This window comes from Lagenorhynchus albirostris, chromosome 11 (genome assembly GCF_949774975.1).
Source record: "Lagenorhynchus albirostris chromosome 11, mLagAlb1.1, whole genome shotgun sequence".
Taxonomy (NCBI): domain Eukaryota; kingdom Metazoa; phylum Chordata; class Mammalia; order Artiodactyla; family Delphinidae; genus Lagenorhynchus; species Lagenorhynchus albirostris.
This window is the reverse complement of record NC_083105.1, coordinates 99674716-99699625: the sequence shown is the minus strand read 5'-3', so window position 1 is coordinate 99699625 and position 24910 is coordinate 99674716. Positions and strand designations below refer to the sequence as shown.

Here is a 24910-nt window from a genome sequence, read left to right as displayed (position 1 = left end):
TCCGCCCCCCAAGTCTACACTTTAACCCCCTACTAAGCGGAACCTCCCGTGTGTCATTATATCCTGACCTCAGCCTGTGCTCAGGGCCCTCTGTGAGCCTAGCACAGCCCTTCCTCCTCTCCACGTGTCTGCCATCCTGCAGTCCCAGCCCCAGTGGCCTTTCTTCCGCAAGTCTTTCCATCCCATCCCCTCTGCTGAGTCACCTTTTCCTCTGCAACCTCAGATGTATTCCGATTGAAAGCAGCGTCAGCTGGGCAGGTGACTCCTCCATTCAGGACTGTGAGCTCTTTCTAAGCAAGGACTACGGTCTATTCATTTCTAAAAGTAGCATCCAAGTCCCAACTCACCATCGGTGTTCGCTGGCTCTTAACCGTCGTTATTACGGAAGTGACCACAAGGGGGCGGTACCAAAGGGTCTGACGATGGATGGCCCTGACTTCACCTGGGAGACCCTGCGGGGCAGAGGAACAAACGCAAAAAAGAAATGAAAAGGGCTCAGCCGGAAGGGTAAATGACAATGTGAAGTGTGGGAGAAAAATTGGATGAAAGTTACCAAAAAATTTTTTTGGAAGTTTTTGAAAACTTGAGGAGTTTTTCAAAAATTTGGAAAACATGGGGAAATAGCTTTTTCCGTTGAGTATTCTTCGCCTTCTCTACAAAATATTTACATCCTAAGTTTTGCAAACACAATTTTATTAACCAATCAAGAAGCGCATAACACATTCTATCAAGGAAAAAGTACATTTAGATCCATAAAGAGGGTTAAAAATATAATTAATGTTATTTCTTATTACTCTCCAAATGTTGTTACCTTTCTCCCTCCAGCCTCCTAATTGCTGTGTACGGATTTAAAATGTTTTTAATCAAGAATTATGTGTTATTTATTTTTCGTTGCTTTGTTATTGTTGTTTGGCTGGGTTTTTCCAATTAACAATGAACAGAAGACCATAAAAATGTCCAGATGTGTTATCTTCCTGGCACTGTTGGAGATCAGAGGCCCCGCAGTAACCTGGGCGGGCAGGTCGGATGGAGAAGAATGGAAAAGGCCAGAGAACATTGGTGGCCACGGCTCACGAATTCATGGGATTCCTCCGCACTGAGGGTCGGGAAGTAAGAGGATTTTGAGAAGTGGGTTTTAGGGGTAACCTTTTTAGGGGGCTTTTTAGGTGGGCCTGGAGTGCCTTAAGTCAAAGGAGAGATTTAGGTGAGATCCCACAGACGGCTGGACGTTTGTCCCTGAGGTTGAGGGCAGCTGTGCGATTCCTGCCTGGAAAGTCTCCCAGGCAGGACAGAGGGGCCACCAAACTGTTCCAGCGGTAAGAGCGATGGGCAGGTGGGCTGCTCTGGGCTCCCCCTTCACCCCCAGAGCTCAGAGGGGCCAGGGTTGTCTGCGTGTTTCCCAGGGTCTGGCTGTGGGCCACACAGGAGGGGCGGGGGGACTTAGGGTCCCATACAGATGCTTAGAGAGGTAATGGGACGTGGCAAAAGGGGGCTGCGGATGGACTGCTGGCTTTCAAGGGGTCTGGGAGAAGAGGGGGCAAAGGGCTCCCCTCGGAAAAAAAGATGAACTCACTGGGTCCTGGAGGTTAGAGGCAAGAGGTCTCCAGAGACAGAGGGTCTCTGAAAAATCTAAAGCAGCCCCTAATGAGAGAGGGAGGGACAGACAGACAGACAGATTGAGAGTCTGAGAGAGACTCAGTTTTAGGCACTTACTAGACCCAGAGAGCTTACGACAGGGCCACTCAGCTGAGAGCCTTGCCGCTGACCTACCCTTCCTCCCGGCTTCCCTTCTGCACAGAAGGGCCAGAAACCGCAGCCCACAAGTCAGGGAGGAGGTGCCGGAGGAGGAGAGAAGAGATGGGCCCGACACGCTGGAGCTGGGAGGGGAGCTCTCATTTCTGAAGGAAGAACAAAGTGCAGATTATTCCGTGTTACCTGATGTTCTAGTTTCTGAATTGCAGCTGTGTTTTGCAACTTGAAAACAAACAAACAACCCCCCCCAAAAAAAATCTTTAAAGAAAAAGGTGCTTTTGCAACTTGAAATGACCCTATGGCTTTGAGACGAAGATAAAACGGCTTTTCCGTAGCATCCCATCAGCCGTGCTTGTGCTAGCTCTGTCTTATACTCGAGAGGCTGAAGGGAAACACAACAAAATCCTAACAGCCGTGGCCTTTGGGGGAGTGCGATTATGAGCGACGAGGTGATTGCTTTCATTTCCTGCGGTTTCTAAATTTTCTACTGCGAACATGTTATTTTTATAATGTTAATTTAACATGTTAATTTTATAATCTTGAGGAAATGAAAATAAACAGTATTCTTTGAAAACTGAATGAAGATGCTTCGATTATATAGGCAAGAACAATTTATGGGCAAAGTTGTAAGAAGAGTCCCGCTGGCTGGGATGCGGGGTGGGGGGGTGGGGGGGGGCCTGAGCTGAGTAAGGTGCTGTGAGAGGGAAGAGAAGGGGACCTGTGTGGTGTCTTCACGTCATTTCCCTTGGGGCCTAGTCACCTGCCCCTCATGCTTTACCTTAGACCCAGAAACGCTTCCGTGACACCCAGGTGTGAATTCCTCAGGGCACATCTGCCAACCCTCCCCTCTGGACAGCTCTCCATCAACCACTGCCTGATCCCCTCTGCACAGCACTTCCTGGAGATGGGAAGGAGGTGTGAAGGTTGATAACGCCGTCTGATGCTCCTCTCACAGCCCTTCTGCCTGAAAAAAGCCTTTCTGGGTCTCCAGTGAGAGTCAGTGAAGAATTTCAGGCCAAGTGAGGGAATTCCCTGGCGGTCCAGGGGTTCAGACTCCATGCTTTCCCTGCTGAGGGCGTGGGTTCCATCCCTGTTAGGGCGACAAAGATCCCACAAGCCGTGTGATGTGGCCGAAAAAAAAAAAGAGAGAGAGAGAATTTCAGGCCAAGTAAGAGGCGGGCCACACCTGGCAGCAGGCTTTCGTAACCCCAGCACTACTGGCGTTTAGGGCTGGAACGTTCTCTGTGGTCCGGGGCTGTGCTATGCATTGTAGGATGTCTTGCAGCAACCCTGGTCTCTACGCGCTAGAAGCAGTAGCACTACACACTCTGCACCCCAACTTGCAATGATCAAAAATGTCTTCAGAAGTTACCAGAGGCCATGTCACCCCCAGCCGACAACCATTCCCTTAGAGGGCGCTGCCTATCTTACCCGCTCAAAAAAACTGGGCCTCCGGATTAGGGCTAGGTGTGATTAGAACAGACCCCTTGGGGTCCAGTAGATGGCATGACTGACCATCTCCCTCTGGAATTCTGTTAGGATGACAGCATGTCTAGGGTCAGACATCTCCAGGCGGCAGCGGACACTGTATAGACTGAGTGTGTCCCCTGCAAATTCGTACATTGAAGACCCAACTCCCAGTGTGACTATATTTTGAGACGGGGCCTTTAGGGAGGTGATTAAGGTTAAATGAGGTCATAAGGGCTTGACCTTAATCCTGCAGGGCTGGTGTCCTTATAAGCAGAGGAAGAGACACCAATGCTCTCTCTTCCTCTCTCCACGTGTGCGCCCAGAGGCAAGGCCGCGTGACAACACAATGAGAAGACAGCTGTCCGCAGGCCAGGAAGAGAGGTCTCGCCAGAAACGGACTCTGCTGGGCTTGATCCTGGACTTCCAGCCTCCAGAACTGTGAGATAGTAAATGTCTGTTGTTCGAGCCCCCGAGTCTGTGGCATCTTGTGAAGGCAGCCGGGCAGACCCAGACGGGCTGGGAGCTGCTCCAAGAGGGAGGGAGAGGCTGTCCCTGTGGTCCCTGGAAACCCCGAGTAGCCTTGCCTCATGGGGACATACGCTGGCCGGCTGGGTGGAGGGCGTCCCACCAGAACGGGTGGGAGGTCTCTCGTGTTCCTCGTAAGAGGAAGTAGCGATTAACCGTCGGTATTTGCAGCCACGGGCGAGCGGCTCTGCAGCCTCCCAAAGGGCCAGTCGACAGTCTCCCTTCTCTCTTTCAGGGCAACAAAGGAGGAACGTTCAAGAAATGGAGTATTTGGGCTGATTTTTTTTTAAAACTGAGCATGAAACTCTTTGGGAGGAGCGTCCAAAGTTTTGTGTTAAAAATCTTTTAAAAAAACATGTATTTATTCCTTCACAAGCACCTTTGTCGACCGAGGATTTTGCAGGTCTCGGGGTTTCCACCCCAAGCGTTATTTCTGTAGTATAGACAGAAATGCGGTAGGGGAGTCTGACGGAGTGTGGACCGAGTCCGGAATATCCCTGGGATATTGTTTTCACATCCTAAGCAGTTGGACACCTCTTCTTAGTGTGTCGTCTTGGCATTCCAGCTCTTTCTCTTCACACCCGAGGGAAGGAGGCGTAGCAGCCGTCCGGGTCAAGCACATGATACTGAATGAGGTCCTCTCGCCTGTGTCATCCTGCTGGCGTCGGGCCCCCAGTGACCGACACAGACTCCCGCAAGGGAGCCTCCTGGTGGGTCCATGGAGGGATTCGAGTGTCAGACAGAGAGAAGGATATCTCTAGAGACTCATTTCGGAAGATGGTGAGGGCTGGTTCCCGCATTTCAGAAGAATCAGCTTCAGCCTGAGACAGGCCTGGGACCTGGCACCCTGTGCTGCTCTGCTTGCAGCTGGGCAAACGTCTTCTGGAACAGCAAAACACAGTAAGTCCCTTATACATGAACCTTCAAGCTGCGAAATTTCATAGATGCGAATGTGTGTTCCGTCAATGTCAGGCATGAGTGAAACTGCAGCTTCCTCCGTCTCCTGTTGCTGGCGACCCTTCAGCTCTACCATCTCCCACCTCCTCTCCCTCCTCCAGGCAGTAACTCTTCCTGCCTGTTCACTCGATGCCAGCCCCTGTGTACCAGCTGTTGTACTGGTGCTACTGTACTTTTCAAGGTACTGTACCGTAAGATTAAAAATGCTTTCTTATTTTTTGTGTTTGTTTTGTATGTATTATCTGTGTGAAAAGTGTTATAAACCTATTACAGTACAGTACTATATAGCCGATTGTGTTAGTTGGGTACCTAGGCTAACTCTGTTGGACTTACCAACACATTGGACTTAGGAATACGCTCTCAGAACGGAACTCATTCACATGTAGGGGACTTACTGTACAAAGAAACTGTATGGGACTAAAAATAACTGCGAGCATGTGCAGTTGAGGCAAATTCTGGACCAAAAGATACAAAAAGACCCAAAAAAACCCCAACTGCCACTTCTGAAGAGCTGGGAGCGAAAGCAGGGCACTGGGCATGCCCTCTGCACTGAACACCACAAAGAGGCGGGCAAAACACCTAAGCTGCCGCTCCAGCCCGACCCCTGGACACACCTCTGCCCTCACCCCATATAAGGAACCAGCTCTACCCGCTTCAGAGAGCAAGTGAGCAAGGGAACTTGTTACTTCTTTTTGCTCCCCCCTGCTGCAGCAGGGACCCCAATAAAGCCTTGCCTGAATTTCTTGTCTGGCCTCTGGTCAATTTCTACTGATTGGGGAAGGCCAGGACCCCTGGTCGGTATCGAGACTCCAGAGAGCCCCCGGGGAGTCAGGACTGAGAAATGACAGCCCTTTTCCGTCGCCTGTCACCGCTCAGTGCAGCCTCTGTCTTCTCCAGCCTGGGACTCCAGCCGCCTCCAAACTGTTCTCCCTGGAGTCATTCTGCACAAGACGGCTCCAGGGACCTTTCTAAAGCCCCTGTCCGGTCCTGTCACTTCTGAAACTCAGCAAGGAGCTCTCCTTTTTAGATTAAAGTGAAAGAAGGCAAATTCAAGAAACCCCATATTTCATGATTCCCTTGCGTGAAATAGAAAAGGCAAAACTGTGGAGACAGAAGCAGATTAGTGGTCGCCTGGGTGGAAGCGGGGAGGTGGGGATTCAGAGTCAATGTGCGGGAAGGATCCTACTGGAGTCATAAAAGGGTTTCAAACTGGTTTATGGTGATGGTCACACAACTTGGTAAATGTACTTAAGAATCATTGAATTGTATATTTGAAAAGGGTGAATTATATGATATGCAAAATTAAAAATTATTCAAGCACCTCATCCTAGCCAGCAGGCACTCCGTACTATGGCTCCTAAAGACCTGTCTCGAGGCCTGTCTTGCCCAGCTCTCCTCACTCTCTTCCTGGTCCAGAGCCTCAGAGGGGCTACATCTTCCCCGCTCAGCCACCTGCACCTTCAAACACCTGCTGCAGCCTCCGTCCCCCAGAGGACCCGTCCTCCCCTGACTGCTGGCTCCCACCCGACACCTGGCTGCTGCCCCTCACAGCTCAGCTCTCCCTGGGGTGGATTGCCTTATCCACCCAGATGATCAGGACCCCGTTCTGTGCCCCTGTGCTACCCCTGGACTTTCTCTTTCATGCCACTTACCACTGTTTGCTGAATTCTTTCTTTAATGTCTGTCTTCCTTGCTAGTACATGAGCCCACAGATAACTTGTCATAGCGCTATTGCAGGGCCCAGTGTGGTCTCTGGCACGTAGTAGGATCTCGGAGATGTCAACTGCATGAATAAACATGGGAGTGAGGTGCAGAGGCCATGGGGCCAGGCAGCTCTTCCAAGAGCGTACAGGTTTATTCAGAACCTGGCATCACTCAGCAGAAGGCACGTTGCAATCTCCCCCAGAGGCTGCGTGACGAGATAGAAGAGGGTGGGTGGTGGGTGCAGGAACGCACTGTGGGGAGTTTCCCAGGCTGATGATGTGGGGCGGGGGAAGGGGGACTCAGGAAGAGGGAAGGGGGTCTCATCTGGCTGGGCAATCCTGGCTAAGAAACTTAAACTCCCTGGCCTTCTTCTTTTAACCTATGAAAAGATATCTTTTTTCCTACGAGTCCAGTCATCCTACTAGGCCAGGGCTTTGCAACGTCAGGGTGGCCTGGGGTGTGTGTCACAAGGGTAGATTCCTGAGCCCACCCAGGCCTGGACTCTGCGCGTGTGACTTGGGAATCTACACTTTAACACACTCATGGGTGATTTTTATTTTTTAATGCAAGTTCGTGAGGGGCCAGAGGACTGTCTCTGCCTTGTTCACTCACATACCTCCAAACCTAGCGCAAGGCAGCACAGAGACGGCTGCTCCAGAGCTATTCCTTGACGGGTGAATAGTGGATGAGTGAATAACGTGACAGTCACAGAAATGTGCCTAACCGGCTCTGACAAGGTGGAACAGGGCTCCTGCCCCACTATGGTCGACGGGATCTCCCTCCTCTCTTCTGGGCCAAGCTCCCCTTTTGTAAAATACGGCACTGGCTGAAGTGACTTTTGGCCTTAAAGGTCCACGGCACCGTGCCATCATGCTTTCTGTTTCCAACACGCCTGCCTCCTTGACGGGTGAAGAAGAATCCAGGTGAGAAGCGACCGCAACCCAGAGATGCGTCGTCGGTTTTAATAGGAGGGGTGGAGTCAAACAGTGTAGAGGAAGAGGGGTGGAGTCAAACAGTTTAGAGGAAGAGGGATGGAGTCAAACAGTTTAGAGGAAGAGGGGTGGAGTCAAACAGTTTAGAGGATCGTATAAAAAGAGCTTTTCCTTTGTTGCTGGAACACGATACGGTTTGTGCACAGCACATACATATTAAAAAAATAGAAGCCTCACATCTTACAAACACGTGACTGAACAAAGTCTGAGTTTTCCTACCCACTAGACCCAAGCTTGAGGACAGCTCTGCCCTGGGACCCAGCCTGAGGTACTGATGGATTTTCAGAAAGGGAAACCCGTGCAAAGACGCGGCTGTCCGGATGGTGGAATTTTGGTAGTTCATGAGGCATCCAAACGTGGGTCTGCGTTAGCTACCCGCAGGAGGGACTAGATTCGGGATGTTCTGGGCATGATTACCGCTCCCTCCCGTCCTGGGAAGAGCAAACACCAGCTGAGGGGCAAGTGCAGGTTGAAGTGTTTCTATCCATCCTTCCGGCCCTGACCCAAACATTCCTACCATTGGAGTTTTCCTGGGAGGTAGCAGAACGAGTGGCTGGGTTCTTGCTGGGAGGAGAGGTGGGGGGCAAGTATTAGAGACCCACTTCACAGGTGCACGAATGGCGGGTGGCAGAGAATACCTTCTCTGTGGCAAGAGACACAGAGCCCTTGGGGGAAAGCATTGGGATAGAAATATGTAGGAGTTTTCTAGCTTGTGTCCACTGAAAAGGGGCAAAAAAGGAAAGGGAGGGCAGAGAGGACATCCTGGTGTCTTGGAGGCCAGACGCATTTGCTTTGTACGAGTGGCTGTGGTCCAAAGTGGGCCGAGGCAATGGATGTCCAACCCCGGGGAGAAGGAGACCGACAGCTCACGGCCTTTTGTGTTTCCTTCCTCCCCCAGGACCCTTGTAGGATCAGAATATGAAAGATCCGAGGTCCTGGACAAGAGAGGACCAGAGCCAGCCTGAGCAGGAGAACCCCAGCTGTCCCGGGTCGGATGGGGCTGGGAGAGAATTCCAGGCCTGGGGAGAAAGCAGTGCGTCTTAAGGAGAGAGGTTTACAGCCTGGATGGAGGAAGGAGAAAATCCCCTTTTTCTTAAGCCATAGAACGGCTCTGACTGGGGGCTTGGGCTATGTGCGCAGGAGGTGCAGGGGACGTGGGGGCGGAGAGGAGGCTGTGAAGGAGAACCGCAGGGTATCCATCACAAAGCTATAAGCTGCTTTCCCAGGGAGGTGCAAACCCATCTGGGAAGCGGGGAGGGAAGGGCTTAGAAGGCAGCAAATGGTCACTGTAGTCAACAGCAGGAACTAGCAGGGCATTTTCTGGTTTCCTCTGAGCTCTATCCACGGCCCCGCGAGGAGGGTGCCGATTCTTTGTGGTCCTGGGCCCCCAGTTTGTTCTGAGCTAACCTCGTCCCAGCTAGGAAGCCATCTCAAGGGGTGCACGTGTGTTGCTCTCTTCTTCATCGTTTGCTCTTGAAGAGGGAATAAGGCAGCCTCTGGGCTCCTGGAGCCCCACCTTTGCATGGAGCTGCTAGAGAAGGTTCAGGAAGGAAGAGAGGCCAGTTATCTACAAAACTCTATGAACCAGGGTCAAAGCTCAGGATCTGGGGGAGGGAGGGAAGACCCAAGTCATTCTTAGTACATCCTCAGTGGGAAGGTGGGGACACCCCTGTTCTCCTGCTTCTGCCACCTCTTCTGCAGCCTTTTGGGTCCGATGGGGCTGACAGGTGAGTTCAGAACTCAGATGGGGATCAGCTAGGAGAGGATTCTGCACACCTGTGCTGATCTCACTCTGTTCCCGCCCCGTAACCCACTTCTGCGGATGGGGATTGACTTTTCCTAAGTCTAAGTCACTCACAGGTCAAAGCGAAAGCCCTTGGGAGAATTCCTTTGGATGGGAAGGATTTGAAACACTCAGTGATGCATCCCTACCTCCAGAGGTGACCTTCAAAGTATGGACCCACTGGTACAGCACGGCCCTGGTACCAGTGAGAACAGACGCCCAGCTGCCCATAGTGATGCCAACCTTAGACAACCCGTATGCTAGAGTGACGGGTATCAAGCCCGGCTGGCTTTGGGATTTCAGAGTTTCTCATTCTCACTCCTAACACGAGAGATGGGAGTGGACATTTGGGGAAACTCCTGGTCAGGATCTGGGCACTTTTATAAGCCTTTAGGGAGTTGCAGGAAAGATCTAACCATCCGAAGGCTCTCGACTCTCTTTAGAAGAGTCTCTCCTGCAAGGGAGCTCAAGACCTGGGAAGAAGGGAATGAACGGTTTGGGACCTGTGACTTTCTTCTCCTCTCCAGATCGCGGTCCATCCGTCCACCCAGCCCTCCTACATGCCCACCACGTCTCATCTGGAACTGACATGCAGCTCAGGTCCTGAGAGCATCTGTTTCCGAGGTACCCTGTTAAAAAAGACCAGTTACTCAGGACAAGACCTCCTGAAAAACAATCAGCTTTGTCCCCTGCCTCCAAGCAGACCTACACTTGAAATCTTCTGAACAGTCAAGATGGACCAATTTTCTCCCCCTTCTGCTTGACCAAGACCTCAACTCGGTCCAGTTTCTATCCAAGGTTTCACCACTCTCGTCCTGAGCTCTTACTGTCCGTTCCGTCTTCGCCCCCCGTGGTGCAGCCTTTCCTTCCTCCCCCAGCATGCACCTGCCCTGATATGTGCCAGGCAGGGGAGGCAGCCGGTAGGGCGTCTCTTCCTTGGATCGCCAGCCTCTATCCTCAGCTCATCTCAGGTCAATCTATAGATGGCCACCTCTGCAAATAGAGAGGTATGTCAAAGGCGAAGGTATTTGCAGCAGATGAGGGCTTGTCTCGCAGGCTGGGGCCCCCGAGAGTCGCAGAGGGTGTCAGCTCGTTCTGCAAAGCCACAGACACTGAAAATATCTGTGCTCTGATACGGGTCTCTCTTGTTTCAGGTTTAGGAACGTTCCAATGGTTCAGGAATCTGAAGGCTCCAGGAGGACAACATTTATAGTCGCTTGGGGCACCTCTTCTTTAAATACTCTCCGAGGACAGGAGGCAAGGAGGCATGGTACGGCAAGGAGCTGCTTCAGCTGGGCTGCTCTGTTTCACGGGATTATCACTCCTCTCCTACTGTAGGGGGGTCAGAGGGGGCAACCTCCGGAGGTCACGATGCCCCATTCCGCTGCGCCCAGGCACCAGCGCATGTGGCAGAGGACGCCCGAGAAGGAAGTGAGAGTATCAGATGAGAACTTGGGTGAGTTTCCTGGACGTTGCTGGAAAGGAATTAGCATCTGTAGTCCAAAGCCTCTCTACTTCCTTCGTGGCCTATTTTGTACCCCCTCAACCCTCGCCAAAGAGGTTGCCATTATTAGGATCCCTGTCATCTGAGGTTAAAATAAGACCTGGTTCAAGGTGAGGAAAAATTATGGGCAGGCAGCCTGGCCCCAGCTTGTTCTCGAGCTACGCGCAGCACTGACTTCCAGGCAGAAAGGCTCTCTCTAGAACACTCAGTCTCTCCCGCTGCTTCGAGCAGGTTTCCCCCCGCTGCCAGAGACGCTGCTCTACCCTTTCCTCTGAGAGGGGGATCCCTTCTCCCCCAGCCTCCCTGACGATGTGTCCCAGTGTCCCCAGAGCCCTCACACGCAGGATGCCCGGAGTACCTGCCCACTCCTTCTGGTCAGCAGCTAAATCTTACTGCCTGCACCCTGCCCTCCCTGCACTTAGAGGACAGCTGCTGCCCCCACCTCCATGCAACCCGCGCAGTCAGTGGCCTCTGAATGGAAAGGTGATTGGAAAGAGGCAGAACGGGAGCACGTGTCAATCCTGCTGGGTTGACAGGTGACATTCCTGCAGGCAGATTCCTGAAGCGATGACCCCGGGAGGAAGGAGCCTGCTGTTCCGAGATGCCTTGGTTCTGACGATATATACCAAGATGTACAGATACGCATCAGCGCACACACACGCTTCCTCCCTGCCTTTTCCTGTGCCCAAGGTCACACCCCCCAAGTGTCTCTGGACCGTCTTTCCTCAGATGAGGTCAGAGCATGGGATCCATTGCCATTCTAGGATGCCGGCTGCAACCCCTCGCTTGGGTGGGTCACGTGTCATGGGGTCCGGTGGCCAAGGGAACCGACTCAGGTCCCCCCAGGCATAAAAGGAGCCCGAATAGGGGGGCATGGGGGGAGGGGGGAATTGTTCACTTGTGCAAAATTCCAACAGAAAAGACATTGCTTTCCACCTGTGAGCCTTCCTTCAGGGTCCTTATATCCTGGGGAGGAAGTGAGTGACGGTCATGATCGGGGACACCTTGCTGCCCCGCTTCACCCGCCCGTATTTGCTCAGCGCGATGTAGGTGCCTCGGTACAGGTCTGACTCGTAGGCGTTGTAATTGTTGGGCAGGAGGGTCTCTCTGAATTTGCACTCCTCTTGGAAGCTGGGCTGTGAAAGAAATGGACAAACGGCAGAGCGTCAGTGATGCGTGAGGCCCACAGGCACATCTGCGGTGGGTCCCTCGCTTTCCCATGTCAGACAGCCTCCAGGAGCCCTGGGCCATCCTGGGTGAGCAGAAACATGGAAGCTGAGAACAGGGGAGCCTTAGCTCTCACGGTCTCCCCTCACCTCCCCTCCTTCACGACGAGGAAGCCCAGGCCCGGGGATGGGGGTGGACAGCCTGTGTCACAAGGGGGCTGGGGGTTCTCCTGACTGCCAGTCCCAGACACTTTCTCCCAAGAACAGGGATGATGGTTTATTCAGAGAAAGGACCAGGGAAGGATAAAAGAAGCTGTTTTCTCAAGTCCACTGCGAGAGGACCTAGTGCGGCAGGATAGAGAGCTGGGGTTTGCCTGGTGGCTCTAGCTGTGTGACCTTGGGGCAGGCGCCTCCCCTCCCAGCCTGATTCCCTTTTCTGCAAACCATACGGTTGCGGAGCATTTGCGGGGGGCGGGGGCGGCGAGTGGAGGGCGAGATGGATGGCTTTCTAAGTCCTTCCCAGCGCATCTGTTTAATATGGTAACTGTCTCTCCACTTGTGTTCCCTCACCCTGTCTCTCCCAGTTTAAGGGCCAAGTTTGCTGGCCCTTAAAGGGGCCCATTCTCGGTTTTGCCTTTGAGCCCAGAATGGGGGGCACTGGCCTCAGTTTTTAACACCACACAAACTGGGGCAAACTCTCCACACAACTTGAATCTTGCTTCTTCACTGAACAACATGCCCAGTGCCTCCTGGGCGTCCACAGGTCGCCAGGGAAGGGCAGGGACAGAGATGGCGAGGAGCAGCAACTTTCATGGGGGAAAGAACCTGGTTCCCTCTGTGACCAGCAGTGCCAAGGACACATCAACAAGTTCAGCCCCAATAAATCACCCAAGTCTTCCTTTATTCCTAGAAAAGAGAACCACTTCCTCCCAAGCCCACCCGGGTCACTGCCCCGGACTGGAGGGGTTTCTGGGCTTCCGATGGGGGTCGCTCCCTGGGAGCCAGGAGGCCTGGGATCTAGTCATTAAAGAAATGTAGAATGAAACCGAAACAGAGCTGAGCATAACACCCGACTCCTTCCTGCCGACTGAGGCCATCGGCTATAAAAAACCCACTCAGTGGCTAAGCGGCTGTGCTAGGGGTATCGCCTGACCTTCTTAAAAGGAATTATACTATGAGCACCTGGCCTTGTCAGCCGTAGGGTGGACGAGAGCCTCTTCCTGTTATGAACGGAGGAGGATGAGCCAGCTCCTTGGGGCTCCGAGTGGACCAGTCCGGCAGCACGGAAAACAGTGCACCATCCCAGGGGACTCCCGGCTCCCTGAGACAAGGACTGGGTCCTGTTGAGCACGTGATGCTGAATGAATGATGGTCTAATTGGAACGGCACAGCCACCCACGGATGCCCCTGCAGGGGTGGCTTCTCTCTGATGCAGCGAGAGCTGGCAAGGGACAGGCGGCGTTGTTTAGGAAACACGTCGGGTAGTACCAGTCGCTGGTCCCTTCTGCCCCAGCTGAATGAACGCATCCCCCCTTTCCCTCTCACGCCCCTGGGTTACTGTGTACAGAGCACCTTCCTGTGATGTGAATTTGCTTGAGATGACCCTGCGAGCTTCCACCAGCCACATCAACTGGCTTCTGAAGACCATGCCAGGAAGCTCTGTTTTCACAAGTTTTCATCTCCCTTGTTATGGGTGCTCAAAAACACTTGTAGAATGAAGAAAGGAATGTCCCAAAGTAGGAAAAAAAAAAACTCATCAAAATAGGCAAAGAGCATGTGACGATTCACCTCTTACACAGCTGTGTGAACTTGGCAAATGAGTTTACCTCCTAAGCCTCCGCTTCCTCATCTGTAAAATGGGAACAGTGAGAATAATTCCGTCCTAGCCCTGGAGGGAGCATTCATTGAAATAATGCACGGAGAGTCCTTGGTATAATGCCTGGCACACAGTAAAATAAAAAATTATTTGTATTGCCATAGTGATGCTTCTCCAATTGATTCATGAGTTAGTTTAAATTAAAAGCACTAAAAGACTTTGTCTTACCCAGAATCATCATTCCTGTAAAACTTGCTGTGGGTTGCAGGACAATTTACCTTCTAAGTCCTGCATTTATTGCCTGAGTGGCAGTAGGAGGTGAGCCTGGGGGAGGAGGGCACAGAGCTGACTGGGCTCTGGCCCCGCACCCCTGGGGCCTCTCTGGACATGGGGGGGTCGGGGCAGCCACAGGACCTAAGGCTGTCGATGGGCAAAACTCTGGAGAAACAGCACAAGGGAAAAATAAAGTTGGGATCAATGGTAAAAGTTGAGTAGAAGTAATGATACATGGCTTAATAGTCTGGTGTGGATCAACTAACAAAATGCAGTCCAGAAGTAAATCCAAACAGGAACATAAAATAAAGGTGGATCTGAAATGAACATAACATACAAGTGGCATTTCCAATCACTGGCGAAACGTGGTGTTGGAAGAACTGGATGCTATCTTTAATAATCATCATAATAATAGTAATAATAATAAGGTTTGATGTATGATTTTATTCCTAACACTAAAATAAATTCCAAAAGGAACAAAGATTTAAATGTTAAAAAGAGAACCTTAAGGGGAGTTCCCTGGTGGCTGAGTGGTTAGGATTCCAGGCTTTCATTGCCAAGGCCCGGGTTCAATCTCTGGTGGGGAGACTGAGACACCACAAGACGCGTGGGCACAGCAATAAGTAAGTAAGTAAGTAAGTAAGTAAATAAGGGAGAGAAAGAGAAGAGAACCTTAAAATAAGTCAGAAAGGTCTTTCTAAGTAGGACACAAAAAACTAGAAGGCATTTTAAAAACGAAGATGAATAAATTAGACTTCTGCTTGGAAAAGAATAATCACCTTAAACAAAATAAAAATATAAATAGCAAACCGGATTAAAAATATTTACAATGCATTATATTTTGTAATATATTTTGCAATAGATTGAATTTTGCTACTATATCCAGAACCCTGAACTCACTGAAAAATAGACGTTTATGAACAGACAGTTCACAGAAAAGGAAATACACATAGCATTTAAACATAAGAACATGTGCCTAACAGAGAAACATCAACCATAACTGTGTGATCACATTTTTAATTGTCAGGTTGCAGAAAGAACACTGTTTGACAATGGGCTTTCATTGATGAGGGCAAGGGGACTAGGAATTCTCATTTGTTGTCTGTTGGTGTGTATATTGTTATAACCGCTATAGAGAGAAATTTTACAATATTTATTAGAATAAAATAATAACTACAGCTTTGGATAGTAATTCCACTTCTAGGAATTTATCTTACTGGTTCACTCCCACTCATGTACAAAAGTCACGTGCGGCGGCACCATTTGTAATAGTGGGAGACCAAAAACAACCTAAGTGTCTACCAGGAGGGCAGTGGTTAGCTCAGTGTTGGGAGAGCCACCCAATGGAATACTCTCGGCCATAAGAAACAGAACCTCCTTGCGCACGGATTTGAAACGGTCTCCAAGGCATGTTGTTCAGTGAAGAAGCAAGATTCAAATTGTGTGGCTAGTCTGCCCCAGTTCGTGTGGTTTTAAAAACTGAGGCCAGTGTGAGAACAGGCACAGGGACATTGGGACTTCCTGGGACGGTAGGTACACAGGGCCTGGCAACAGTGGCTGCTCTGGGGAGGGTCTGGGTGGCTTCAAGACAACAGTGAGAGGGAGACTTCATTTCCGTGGTATATTCTTCTGCACGTTTTCCCCCTTAAACCACGTCCATGTATTACCTCGTCATGTTAGTAGATTATTGAAAATGGGAAGGGAATTCAGGATAGAAGATGGGCCAGAAAATGGAGTGAGAGAACCTTTGCATCAGAGACTGGTCCGTTCTCTCCCCCGGGTCCTGTCCTTCCCCCTGTCCATCCCCTGCTTCTCTCCCCTCTGTTCTAACTGTTTATGACCCTGGAGAGCACCCTGCCCACCAGTTTCCAGGAGACTTCATTTCTGATCTGGATGGTGGTCAAGGGAGAGGTTTCGCGTGTGGTTTGCAAACTCTAGAGAGGAATGCAGATCTTGGGGCGAAGGACCTGGGGGGAGTGGGGGTGGGGGAGGGGGAGGAATTGAGCGATTGGGGACCAGAAACTCAGGGCATTTGCCCCGATCCTCTGATCTAGAATGTGTCCAGTTGAAGAATCCAGCCTTTGCTAAGGTCTGAGTCTCCTAAAACACATTTGTTTAAATGTGCAAGACAGTGGTTGCATATACACTGTGCTTTGTTCTCTGATGGTCAGATTTTGATTATTCAACCCCCAACCCCAAATTTTCAAAAAGTTTCCGACCCCTGTTTCTTTCCCTAGCCTACCTCACGTCCCTAGCCTTCCCCCGAATTCTGTGTCCATCTGAAGTGAGAAAGGAGAAATGCGTGAAGTTTGCTATGGAAGCCTCTCTACCTCGCCCTTGCCCGTTCCTCCCCGCACCCCTCTCCACCCCATCCTTGGTGTTCAGGTGGCCACGCGGCTGGGGGCGAGGCCAAGACCATGGCCCTGAACTGCTCCCTGCAGCCCGATGCTCCACTGCCCACACGGAGGCTCGAGCTGGCATCAGGACCAGCCCCTCGATTCATCTCTCCATTCGTGCCCCTGCGCTGAGTCTCATGGCTCAGGAACGTTGGCTCCTGAGCTCTGCTGAGAAAAGCCAAGCGAACGACATGTTAATAAAAGCAGCTACCGTATATTATTACTTGAACAAATGAAAAGAATTCCCCCAGATCACATTGCCTGGGCCTGCCGGGTCCCAAGCCCCAGCATGACAATGTCTTCAATTCCACATAGGTCTAATCAGACTTATGAGGACCCAAACTCTAAAGTATTTGGCTCTCGCAGTGGAGAAGGGCGTTTTGCAGGGGGGTACATACAGGGGTGTCTCTCAGCGTGAGTTACCTCTGGCGGAAATACCCCTTAGAGTCTGCGGTGGACCAGACATCCATCCCATCTTGTCTTTGGTCAGTAGGTCACCCGGACTAATGAAAGTGTCTTTTTATCTTTAAAGTTCTTCCTTCTAGGCCTGCCCTGGGCCACTTGCCCCCGTTACTCCTGGCTGCGTGTGTGCATGGGAGCTGGGGAGGGGTGTGGATGGGTAAGGAGGCGGGTGGTGAGAAAAAACCAGAAAACTCCTTGTCCTAAGACCCTTTCCTCCTGCAGTCCCTGACTGCTACTTTTCTGGTCCTTAGCTGAAATGGAGAAATAACATCTCCCGGCTCTGAAGACATCTGTCTGCTCTAATCCCCGTTCCTAACACACAATCGCACCAGCAATTTAGAAGTGTCTGAAGATGTCTCCGCCAGGCCTATCATGGCTTCTCATTCCTGTATCGCTCTGGGTAGCAGGCGGGCTGCAGACAAAGCTGTTTGTGAGACCGTCTGCAGGGTCCCCCGGGCCCCTCGCTGTAGCACCAGCCCCTCCCTGCTCAGGGGTCCCATCTCCCGGCCCTTCCACATAGTCTAACACCAGGGACCCTTTGCCTCATCCCCTCAGGAATGCGTTCTCCTCTAGGGGAGGGGTGCAGCTAACTGAGCGAGGGAAAGGCTTGGTCCTCCCCTCCCCAATTGTAACGTCCTAGGTAATGGTCAACGGCCTCTGTGGATGAAACAAATGCTGTGCTTTGCCAGTTGTCATAGTACTATTGATGAAAAGGATGGAGACACAGTTCTAATTAGTAAAACCAAAATCGCTCAGAAGCATAACTGATTCTAAAGCACAGGGATTCTCACAGAACCACTGCCAGGTGGAGATCTTTGATTTTTATCTTTTAAATTTTAAAAAGATCAAGGAGACTGGAACTCACTGATTCCTGCCTCGGTCCACATCAGAGAGAGCAGAGAGAGGTCTGGTCTCAGAGAGGGTCACAGACTTTGCCCGAAGTAAGACAGTAGCTGGAGGGTGGGCGGGCAGGAGCTGGAACCCGGCTCCTAGTCTGCACACCAGGTGCGCTTCTGCTGCCGGCCTACGGGCATCACCTGCTAAACCTGGAAGCAGGTTGGCACACAGCCCTGATTCACCTGAGACCCCGGAGACCCACGGTCACATCTGCAAAGTGAGGATAAAGGCCAGATGCGCCTCCCAGGGGTGCTGGGGGATAGTGTGCTCAGAAAGCATCCCCGGGGCGTCTGACAGACAGGAGGTGCTCAATACAGGGGAGCTACTTACACTGTCGAAACACGGCCACAGGCTCTGCACCCCTCTTTCCAAGGGATGAGACCTGCGGGAGGCACCTAGGTGGGTTTTCCTGGCTCTTATTTTCCTACCTTGCCCCTGCTCCCCCCTCCTTCCCCCCCAGCATGGTTCCCCTCCCCCCAGGAGAAACCCCACTGAGGGGCCATAGCAGCTGAGCCACAGGGAGGGGAGGCAGCTCTTGGGTCTTAAAAGGAAATAGTGTGAATGAAATCATCACCCAGTGGGAGTTTTCCCAGCTCTTTGGATCAGGGGGCATTGGATTTTAGACTGTGATAATGGCCTCTGGGGGGCGTAGCAGGGAGTGGATAGGTGGTTCAGAAGCACCTGGTGCCGGGCTCGGGGCGCCAGGGAGGGCAATCTCCGCCTCCAAGAAGGTGCCTTTGGGCCAGATGCTCCCGGGTGTGTGTGTGTGTGGGGGGGAGATTGGGGTGTAGACCGTGGGGGGGGCTTCTCCTACGGAAGCCCCCGTTTTCCGGGACTCCTCTCCTTTAGTGAGCCCTGCGGACCCCCTTTGAAGTCATCTGCCCAGGAGTGAGGGGTCAGGGGCGTCACCGACATCAGGGGTCAGCCCACACTTCAGAGTTGCCCCCTTCCTCGTGCTCCTGGAACGTTCTATCCACCTGCAGCACTCTCGCTGTGAGGTCCCCTGTTCCCAGCCTCCCCGGCTTCTCCTACGGGGACCCCAGGTTTCAAGTGGGAAGTGGAGGCATTGACCTTCTCTTTGCACCCTTTCCCCAGCTCACAGTTCAATTTCTTTCGGGATAAGGAGAAAAAAATACTAAATAGCTTGTTAATGAAGGTGGCAGAGATAAGGGTTGATGTAATTTGTGCTTCCTTCCAAAAGATTCACCTTGCGTAGAACCCCAGAGCCAACAGCCTCCGTTCCTGGCTCTGCGACGAGTGGGATTCCAGGCACTACGCCGGCTGCAGGGAAGGGGCTCTTTGGGGCGACCCGCCACACGGAGGGGGCACTTAATCCACCAGGACCTCCTTGGTCCCAGCTGCTTCGTCCTCTCCATCACATACGCAGAGAGCGGTGAAAAGGGCGTCTGAGAATCCCAATCTCATGGCTGTTTCATCTCCCAGCAGCCCTCAGCGCTAGTGTAACCCTGGGGCAGGGAGGGTTCCTTGCCCTCGGAAAGCCAGGTAGCCTGGTGGTCCCTAGCCTGCCTGCACCTCAGAAATACCTGGGAAACTTATTAAAAAATAAAAACAAACCGATTTGCAGGTCCCCATTCCAGCCCTACTGACTAAGCATCTCTGAGGAAGGCCCCCAGAGATCTGGACATTTAACAAGTTACCAAGGCGATGTGGATGCAAACGGTCCTCCCACAAGACCCACCTCTAGGAAAGAGGGGTGCAGAGCCTATGGCAGTGTTCAGACAATATAAATGACCCCCCTGTATTGAGCACCTCCTGTTTGTCAGGTGCCCTGGGGATGTTTTCTGAGCACACTATCCCCCAGCACCCCCAGAGGTGCATCTGACCTTCATCCTCACTTTGCAGACCTGGCTCTCCCAGGTCTCAGGTGAATCGGGGCTGTGTGCAAACCTGTCTCCGGGCTCGGCAGGTGATGCCTGCAGGCCAGAAGGAGGAGAGCATTTGGCGGTACAGACCAGGACCCTAGTTCCAGCTCCCGCCTGCCTCCCCTCCAGCGCTTGTCTCCAGAGGCCCACTGATTCTGATGCACGTCTTGTCTCCACGTAAACGAGCCCAAATGGAGAGGTGTCAGCACTGCAGATCACCGGCCGAGGCCACCCGAGCACCCCGTTCGGGTATTTCACAGCCCTGGTCTGTTGGGACAGCCTCCCCGGACCCCAGCACCGATCCCAGACGCCCCTGTTCACATTCGGATCCTGTCTGTCCCCACGCAAAGGTAGAACAGCCCTCCAAACCCTCCCCATAAATGGCCACTCTGCTATTCCTTGACCACGGCTCGGAGGTCTTCCTTTCTAACCTTATTTCTGCCGAAAGAACACCCAGTTTCTTTGCCTTCGTAGGGACGCTTTCCCAGCCCATATTTTGCAATATGCCAAACTATGGGCTGAGAGACCCAGGAACGAGGGGGTCAGAGAGGTCAGAGATTTCGGTAAATATGGAAGTTGGTGAGGTTAACCAAAGTGCTAGCATTGACACCCCCCACTCCGCCCCGCCAGGGATGATCTGTGATGGGAGAAGGCAGGGGGTGGGATCTGGGGCCAGCCAAGAGAGTCTCATATCCCCTAGGGGAGGATGCTTCTCCAGCTCTTGGGATCAGAGACCAGAGGACTTAAAACCTTAAAGTAAAATGTCCACGCACTGATGAAGGCGAGGAAAAGAGCTTCGTGTCTTCTCCTCCTGCTGTGCTCCAGGCTGGGGGCCTCGGAGGGTGAGCCGTGGGAACAGCGTGCCCAGGCTGAAAGACAGGCCTGCTTCTCTGGGCCTCTCCTGCTCAGGACCTGACCGTAAGCCTGGACAAACAGCTTTATGCCAGAACGTGGGTTTCCCTCGGACCCAGAAGCCCTCTGAGCTACGGTTTCTGTCTTAAATGACCTCAGCACATTTAAGCCTGCACCGAGGCAGGGTCAAGGTGAGTCAGGGGCGGTGGGTGGGATCAGGGAAGACATGGTCCAGCGCACAGGCTGACTCACCGTGCAGCTAAGAAGGCATAAGCCCTTCACTCGCACCAGCTCCTTCCACAGCAACCCCCCGACCCATTCTAGATAAACATTCACGCCCCTCTTCAAGATTTTGCATTATTTTCTTCAATTGCGTAATCTTCAGGCCTCGTACAGCCTGAAGCTTCCCCTGGCCTGATGAACTCACCGTGGTGTATAATCTTCCTTTACTGTTCATGGCAACGAAGAGGGCACTTTTCACCCCAAAGAGACTCACCACGCCTCGTTCCACTGTGGAAATCTCCAGCAGGCCTGACAAAGAAATGGGAGCTGCTTTACCCCAGGCTTGTGCAGATCAGAGCAGGACGCCAACCTAAAGGTGACCCTCCAAGGGCATCTAGGCCCGTCCCCCTGCTTCTAGAAAGTCAGACCCTCCATCACCTCCACCCTTGATCTCACTTTGGGAAATCGGCTGCCAGGCTCGGCCAGTCCTGCTACAAATCCAGCTCTGCAGGGGAAAGTTCTGACGTCAGAGTTAGAGTTCACAGTGGCCACTTAGGCATCTACCTAAAGTCAGCTTTGAATCTGGGCTTCATCACACCACATCCTTGACGTGGGTAAAGGAAGTGAATTCTGATTAGCTTTGTTAACAATGTATACGCCTCATGTTTCAACAAATAGCCCATCTAATCTTGCAAACAAAAAAATATCTTGCAAACACTGGATCCTGCAGCCCTATCCCCTCCTGGGGAGAGCCCACCTAGGCAGCAACCCATCAACTTGTAGGACAGAGGGGGCAAGTTGAAATAAAAAAAGGATGTGCTTCAGCTGGAAATTTTGCAAACAACTTGCCTTTCCTCTCAAAGAGAAGCGCTAAATAAAAAGCAGCGTGTGTCTAATTCGGTCCAAGCATCCTCAGCGGTTCTCCCAACCCTTGTTTCATGGCTCCCCCAGGTTGGGGGTTCCCTGTGGTCCTACAAGGCCCTGGCTGGGCCCGTAATGCTGAAGGAATTAGTGCCTCAGGGGCTCTGTGGGGTGATGGCAGAAGACACCAGGATGCTCGGACCTCAGCACACTTAAGCCTGCACGAGGCAGGGTCAAAGCGAGTCAGGGGCGGTGGCTAAGCTTATGGGCATCCATAAGAATAACGCTTCCCCCTTCATAACAGGGCTCCAGGCACCAGGGCGAGGCCCCTCCATCCTTCATCCCTGCTTGAGCCCCAGCCCCCAGCTTCCCAACCGGTTGCAACCGGCACTCACTGTAGGGGTTCTCCTCGTGGGTGCCGCTGATCCGGCCGTCGGGGGGCACCTGGAGGTGGAAGCCGATGCCCACGTTGCAGTAGAGCCTCCGCTGCCGCTTGATCCCCACCAAATAGCCGCTTTCCCAGTTCACGCCAGCAACCTCTCCAGCCAGCCCAGCCCGAGACCTGGACAGCAGGGTGCCCCAGCCCCTCGAAGCCAGCAGCGTGCTGTTGGCGCGGGAGCCCGCAGGGGAGGGCACCACCATGCCCACGAGGACGCCGAGGAAGACGAGAGCCCGTAGCGTGCCCTGCAGACGTCCTGCTCCCCGGGACATAGTGATGAGCTGCCTCTGTCCCAGGGCCATCCACCTTGCCTCTCAGGCACGTGGTCGGAATTAATGGCCCTAAAAATACCGCCCTTCTTGTTTTCCTCCCCTCCGCATGGCGGCAGGGGCTTATTTTTGGAAGGCAGTTGAAGGCTGCTGACATGAAACGAAAGCCTGCTCTGGGCACTCGGGTCTGGAGCAGAGGGACCCGGGCTGAGCCGCGGCCGGTACGGACCATGGCTTGGGGACGCGGTCTAGCTGGCCCGCTCACTCCGACCCGAGTTGGTTCTGCTCGATTTGACCTATCTTTATAGTTCAGCAGCCTGGCCCGCCCCGCTGCCCTTCATCACCCTGACGTCAGCTGGCCTGGCTCACTCATCCAGGGCTGAAACACTAACCTGCTGCTGGGCCTGGCGGCCTCCCCAGACCCCCGGCACCCAGGGATGCTGGGAGCCACTGTCATTCCAACTATGAAGCAGGAATGAAGTGAGCAGCGAGCATCCCTGAGGGGAGGGAGGAGTTGGCCAGGGGACCCGGGGAAGAGGGAGGCCAGAGGCCACCCAAGACCCAAATTGGGCAGAAGTTCTTGGCCTGGCAGCGCTGGCTTCCTCATTTAGAGGGCAAAGGGTAAAGACAGGGATGGGGCAGTCTTGGTGGCAGGCAATGACCGGGGCACACGCGTTACCCTATTCATGGAAAGAGCTCATGGTTGAGGGCCACAGAGCCTGGGGGGATGCTGAAAGGCTGAACCCCTTTAGCAAGAGAGGACAGAGATGGGGGTGCGGTATGCAAGGGTCCTGAGGATCGTGGAGGGAGGCAAGGCTAGGGGCGGTCTTGTGCTCTCCGTCCCGGGCATGGAATTCACCCAGCCAACAGGGTGGGAGTTGCATCTGGCCCTTGCCATGGCCACTGGCCATTTTCCTGTCTGGGCTCACCCTTGGCATCTGACTGATGTCATTCATTCCCATTTTACAGATGAGGAAGCTGAGGTGGGGAGAGCTTAAGTGACTGAGCTTAGGTGCTGGGTAACCATAGCTAGTAAGTGGCAAAGCCAGAACGTATAAAGTCGGCCTGAGTCCAAAGCCTGTGCTTTGAACCTCTGCGCGATGGCCTGATGTAGAAGTTCGATTTGCACGGAGTCCACTGAGCTCATTACATGCCAAGGGTACTCATGGCATTATTTCAATAGCACAGGATGCTTCGCCCAGCACCCGTGCTGGAGGCTGTGGGCAGCCTGGGGAAGCTCCTAGGATGAGGCACACTGCTCAGGGCCTGCCCTGAGACCCCACTCCCTCCGCTCTGATTCCAAGCTCCTGCCCTGGCCTGGGTCCCGGCCTCCAGTCTGTGGAGTCTACCTGCCTTCTGCCCCTCTGCCTGGTCCATTGGATTGATGTCTTGCTTAGGATTTCCACCAAGCCTGGCATGTCAATTTTGCCCAGATCCCTTGAAGCCCAGGGGATTTCTCTCATTACCTGCAGCTGCTAAAATGTGGGGAGTTGGGGAGGGAATATACGAACCTCTGCTTAGCATAGCCCTCACCATTGGGCCCCTAGCTTCCCTACCACCTTTCCCCTCCCTGTCACCTGCACTACCTCACACCCAGCTTTATCATCACCAGCACCATCTTTCCCACAACAAGGAAAGACTGCACCCTATGGGCACAGGTAGGTCTTCGTTAGAAAACTAGCAAAAAAAAAAAAAATAATTAATAAGAAAGCATCTCTCTGCAAAGTAGGAGGGTCTTGAATAATCCAAAGGCAAAACTGTCAGAAAAAGAACCGTCATGTTGGATTTCCAGCTAGATTTCATACATTTACATTCTCTTGCATGCAAGAGCAGCGGAGACACTCCCTTACCCGTGTTCACTTCGGGATCTTGTGTTCATGATGCTGGTGTTCTGACTTAAGGAAGAGGCAGCCTGGCAGCCTGTTGGATGGTAAGAAGTTAGTCTGAAATGAACACTTGCCTTGAATGACTGGAGAGGTGCTCATCAGTGGGGGGTCAGAATCTCTGCGGATTTCTTCTTGGAACCCACCCACTGTGGGACCACTTTGGAGGAGAGATTAAACCATGACAAGGTCCGTGTCAAATATCAACAAAAATAGTGACTCTCTTTAGATTCATTTAGATTCTTCAGGCAGAGATCGTGGTTGGCATCTTATAAAACAAAGGGCTTCAGAATGGGGGACGCCTGGATCTGAATCCCAACTGCATCACTTGTTAGCTGTGTGACCTTGGAAAAATTTTGAACCTCTCTGAGCCTCGTTTGTTCATCTGCAAAATGAGACCATTACTACATAGGGTTATTATATATCAGCAACAATACATGCAAGGGGCCAATGCAGAGCACAATACAGTCTTTTCTCAGAAACACATTGAAAATCACTCACCCAGTTAAAGGAGGACAAGCCCAAAGTGAGAAGGACCATCTCTCATCTCAAGGATGGGAGAGACACGTGGCCTTCCAGTTCCTAAATGCTGGCCAGCCAAGCATATACTATGATGGCTGCCAACATATGCAGAAGCAGGCAGCTCGGATTCCTAAAATATTCTGAAAACCAGTAATAGCCTTGGTATTGTCCCCTGTTAAATATAAAACTTAAGTAATTCATTCTATTAAAAAGCCTGGGTCTTATTTTTATCAGGTGATGTGATGAGGCCCTGTTCTAAATTCGCCTCCTGGGTCTGTCTCC

The 24910-nt window shown here is 52.3% G+C and overlaps 2 protein-coding genes across 6 annotated transcripts in view; both read right to left on the bottom strand.

Moving 5' to 3' along the window:
- Positions 1-2740: 2740 nt before the first annotated feature.
- Positions 2741-23859, bottom strand: FGF6 (fibroblast growth factor 6). 5 transcript variants are annotated; one of them, XR_009543640.1, is made up of 4 exons: positions 21911-23859; positions 20860-20963; positions 9687-11823; positions 2741-2842 (listed from the first exon to the last, which is right to left on the bottom strand). XR_009543640.1 is itself a non-coding variant. In XM_060167165.1 (4 exons), the coding sequence occupies exons 1-3, from the start codon at positions 22254-22256 to the stop codon at positions 11647-11649; spliced, it is 627 nt and encodes a 208-aa protein (XP_060023148.1). In that variant the 5' UTR covers positions 22257-23859; the 3' UTR covers positions 6962-7307; positions 11624-11646. The 5 variants fall into 5 exon arrangements, 2 of the variants coding, with proteins under 2 accessions (XP_060023148.1, XP_060023147.1); XM_060167165.1 differs by lacking the exon at positions 2741-2842 and adding an exon at positions 6962-7307 and having other exon boundaries at positions 11624-11823; XR_009543639.1 differs by lacking the exon at positions 2741-2842 and adding an exon at positions 7351-8931.
- Positions 23860-24024: 165 nt separating this feature from the next.
- Positions 24025-24910, bottom strand: part of C11H12orf4 (chromosome 11 C12orf4 homolog) — a 78078-nt gene continuing 77192 nt past the window's right edge. Inside the window, exon 14 of the mRNA XM_060167163.1 lies at positions 24025-24143. Coding sequence (XP_060023146.1) covers positions 24120-24143 — 24 coding nt within the window. The 3' untranslated portion in view covers positions 24025-24119. The remainder of the gene's footprint in view (positions 24144-24910) is intronic.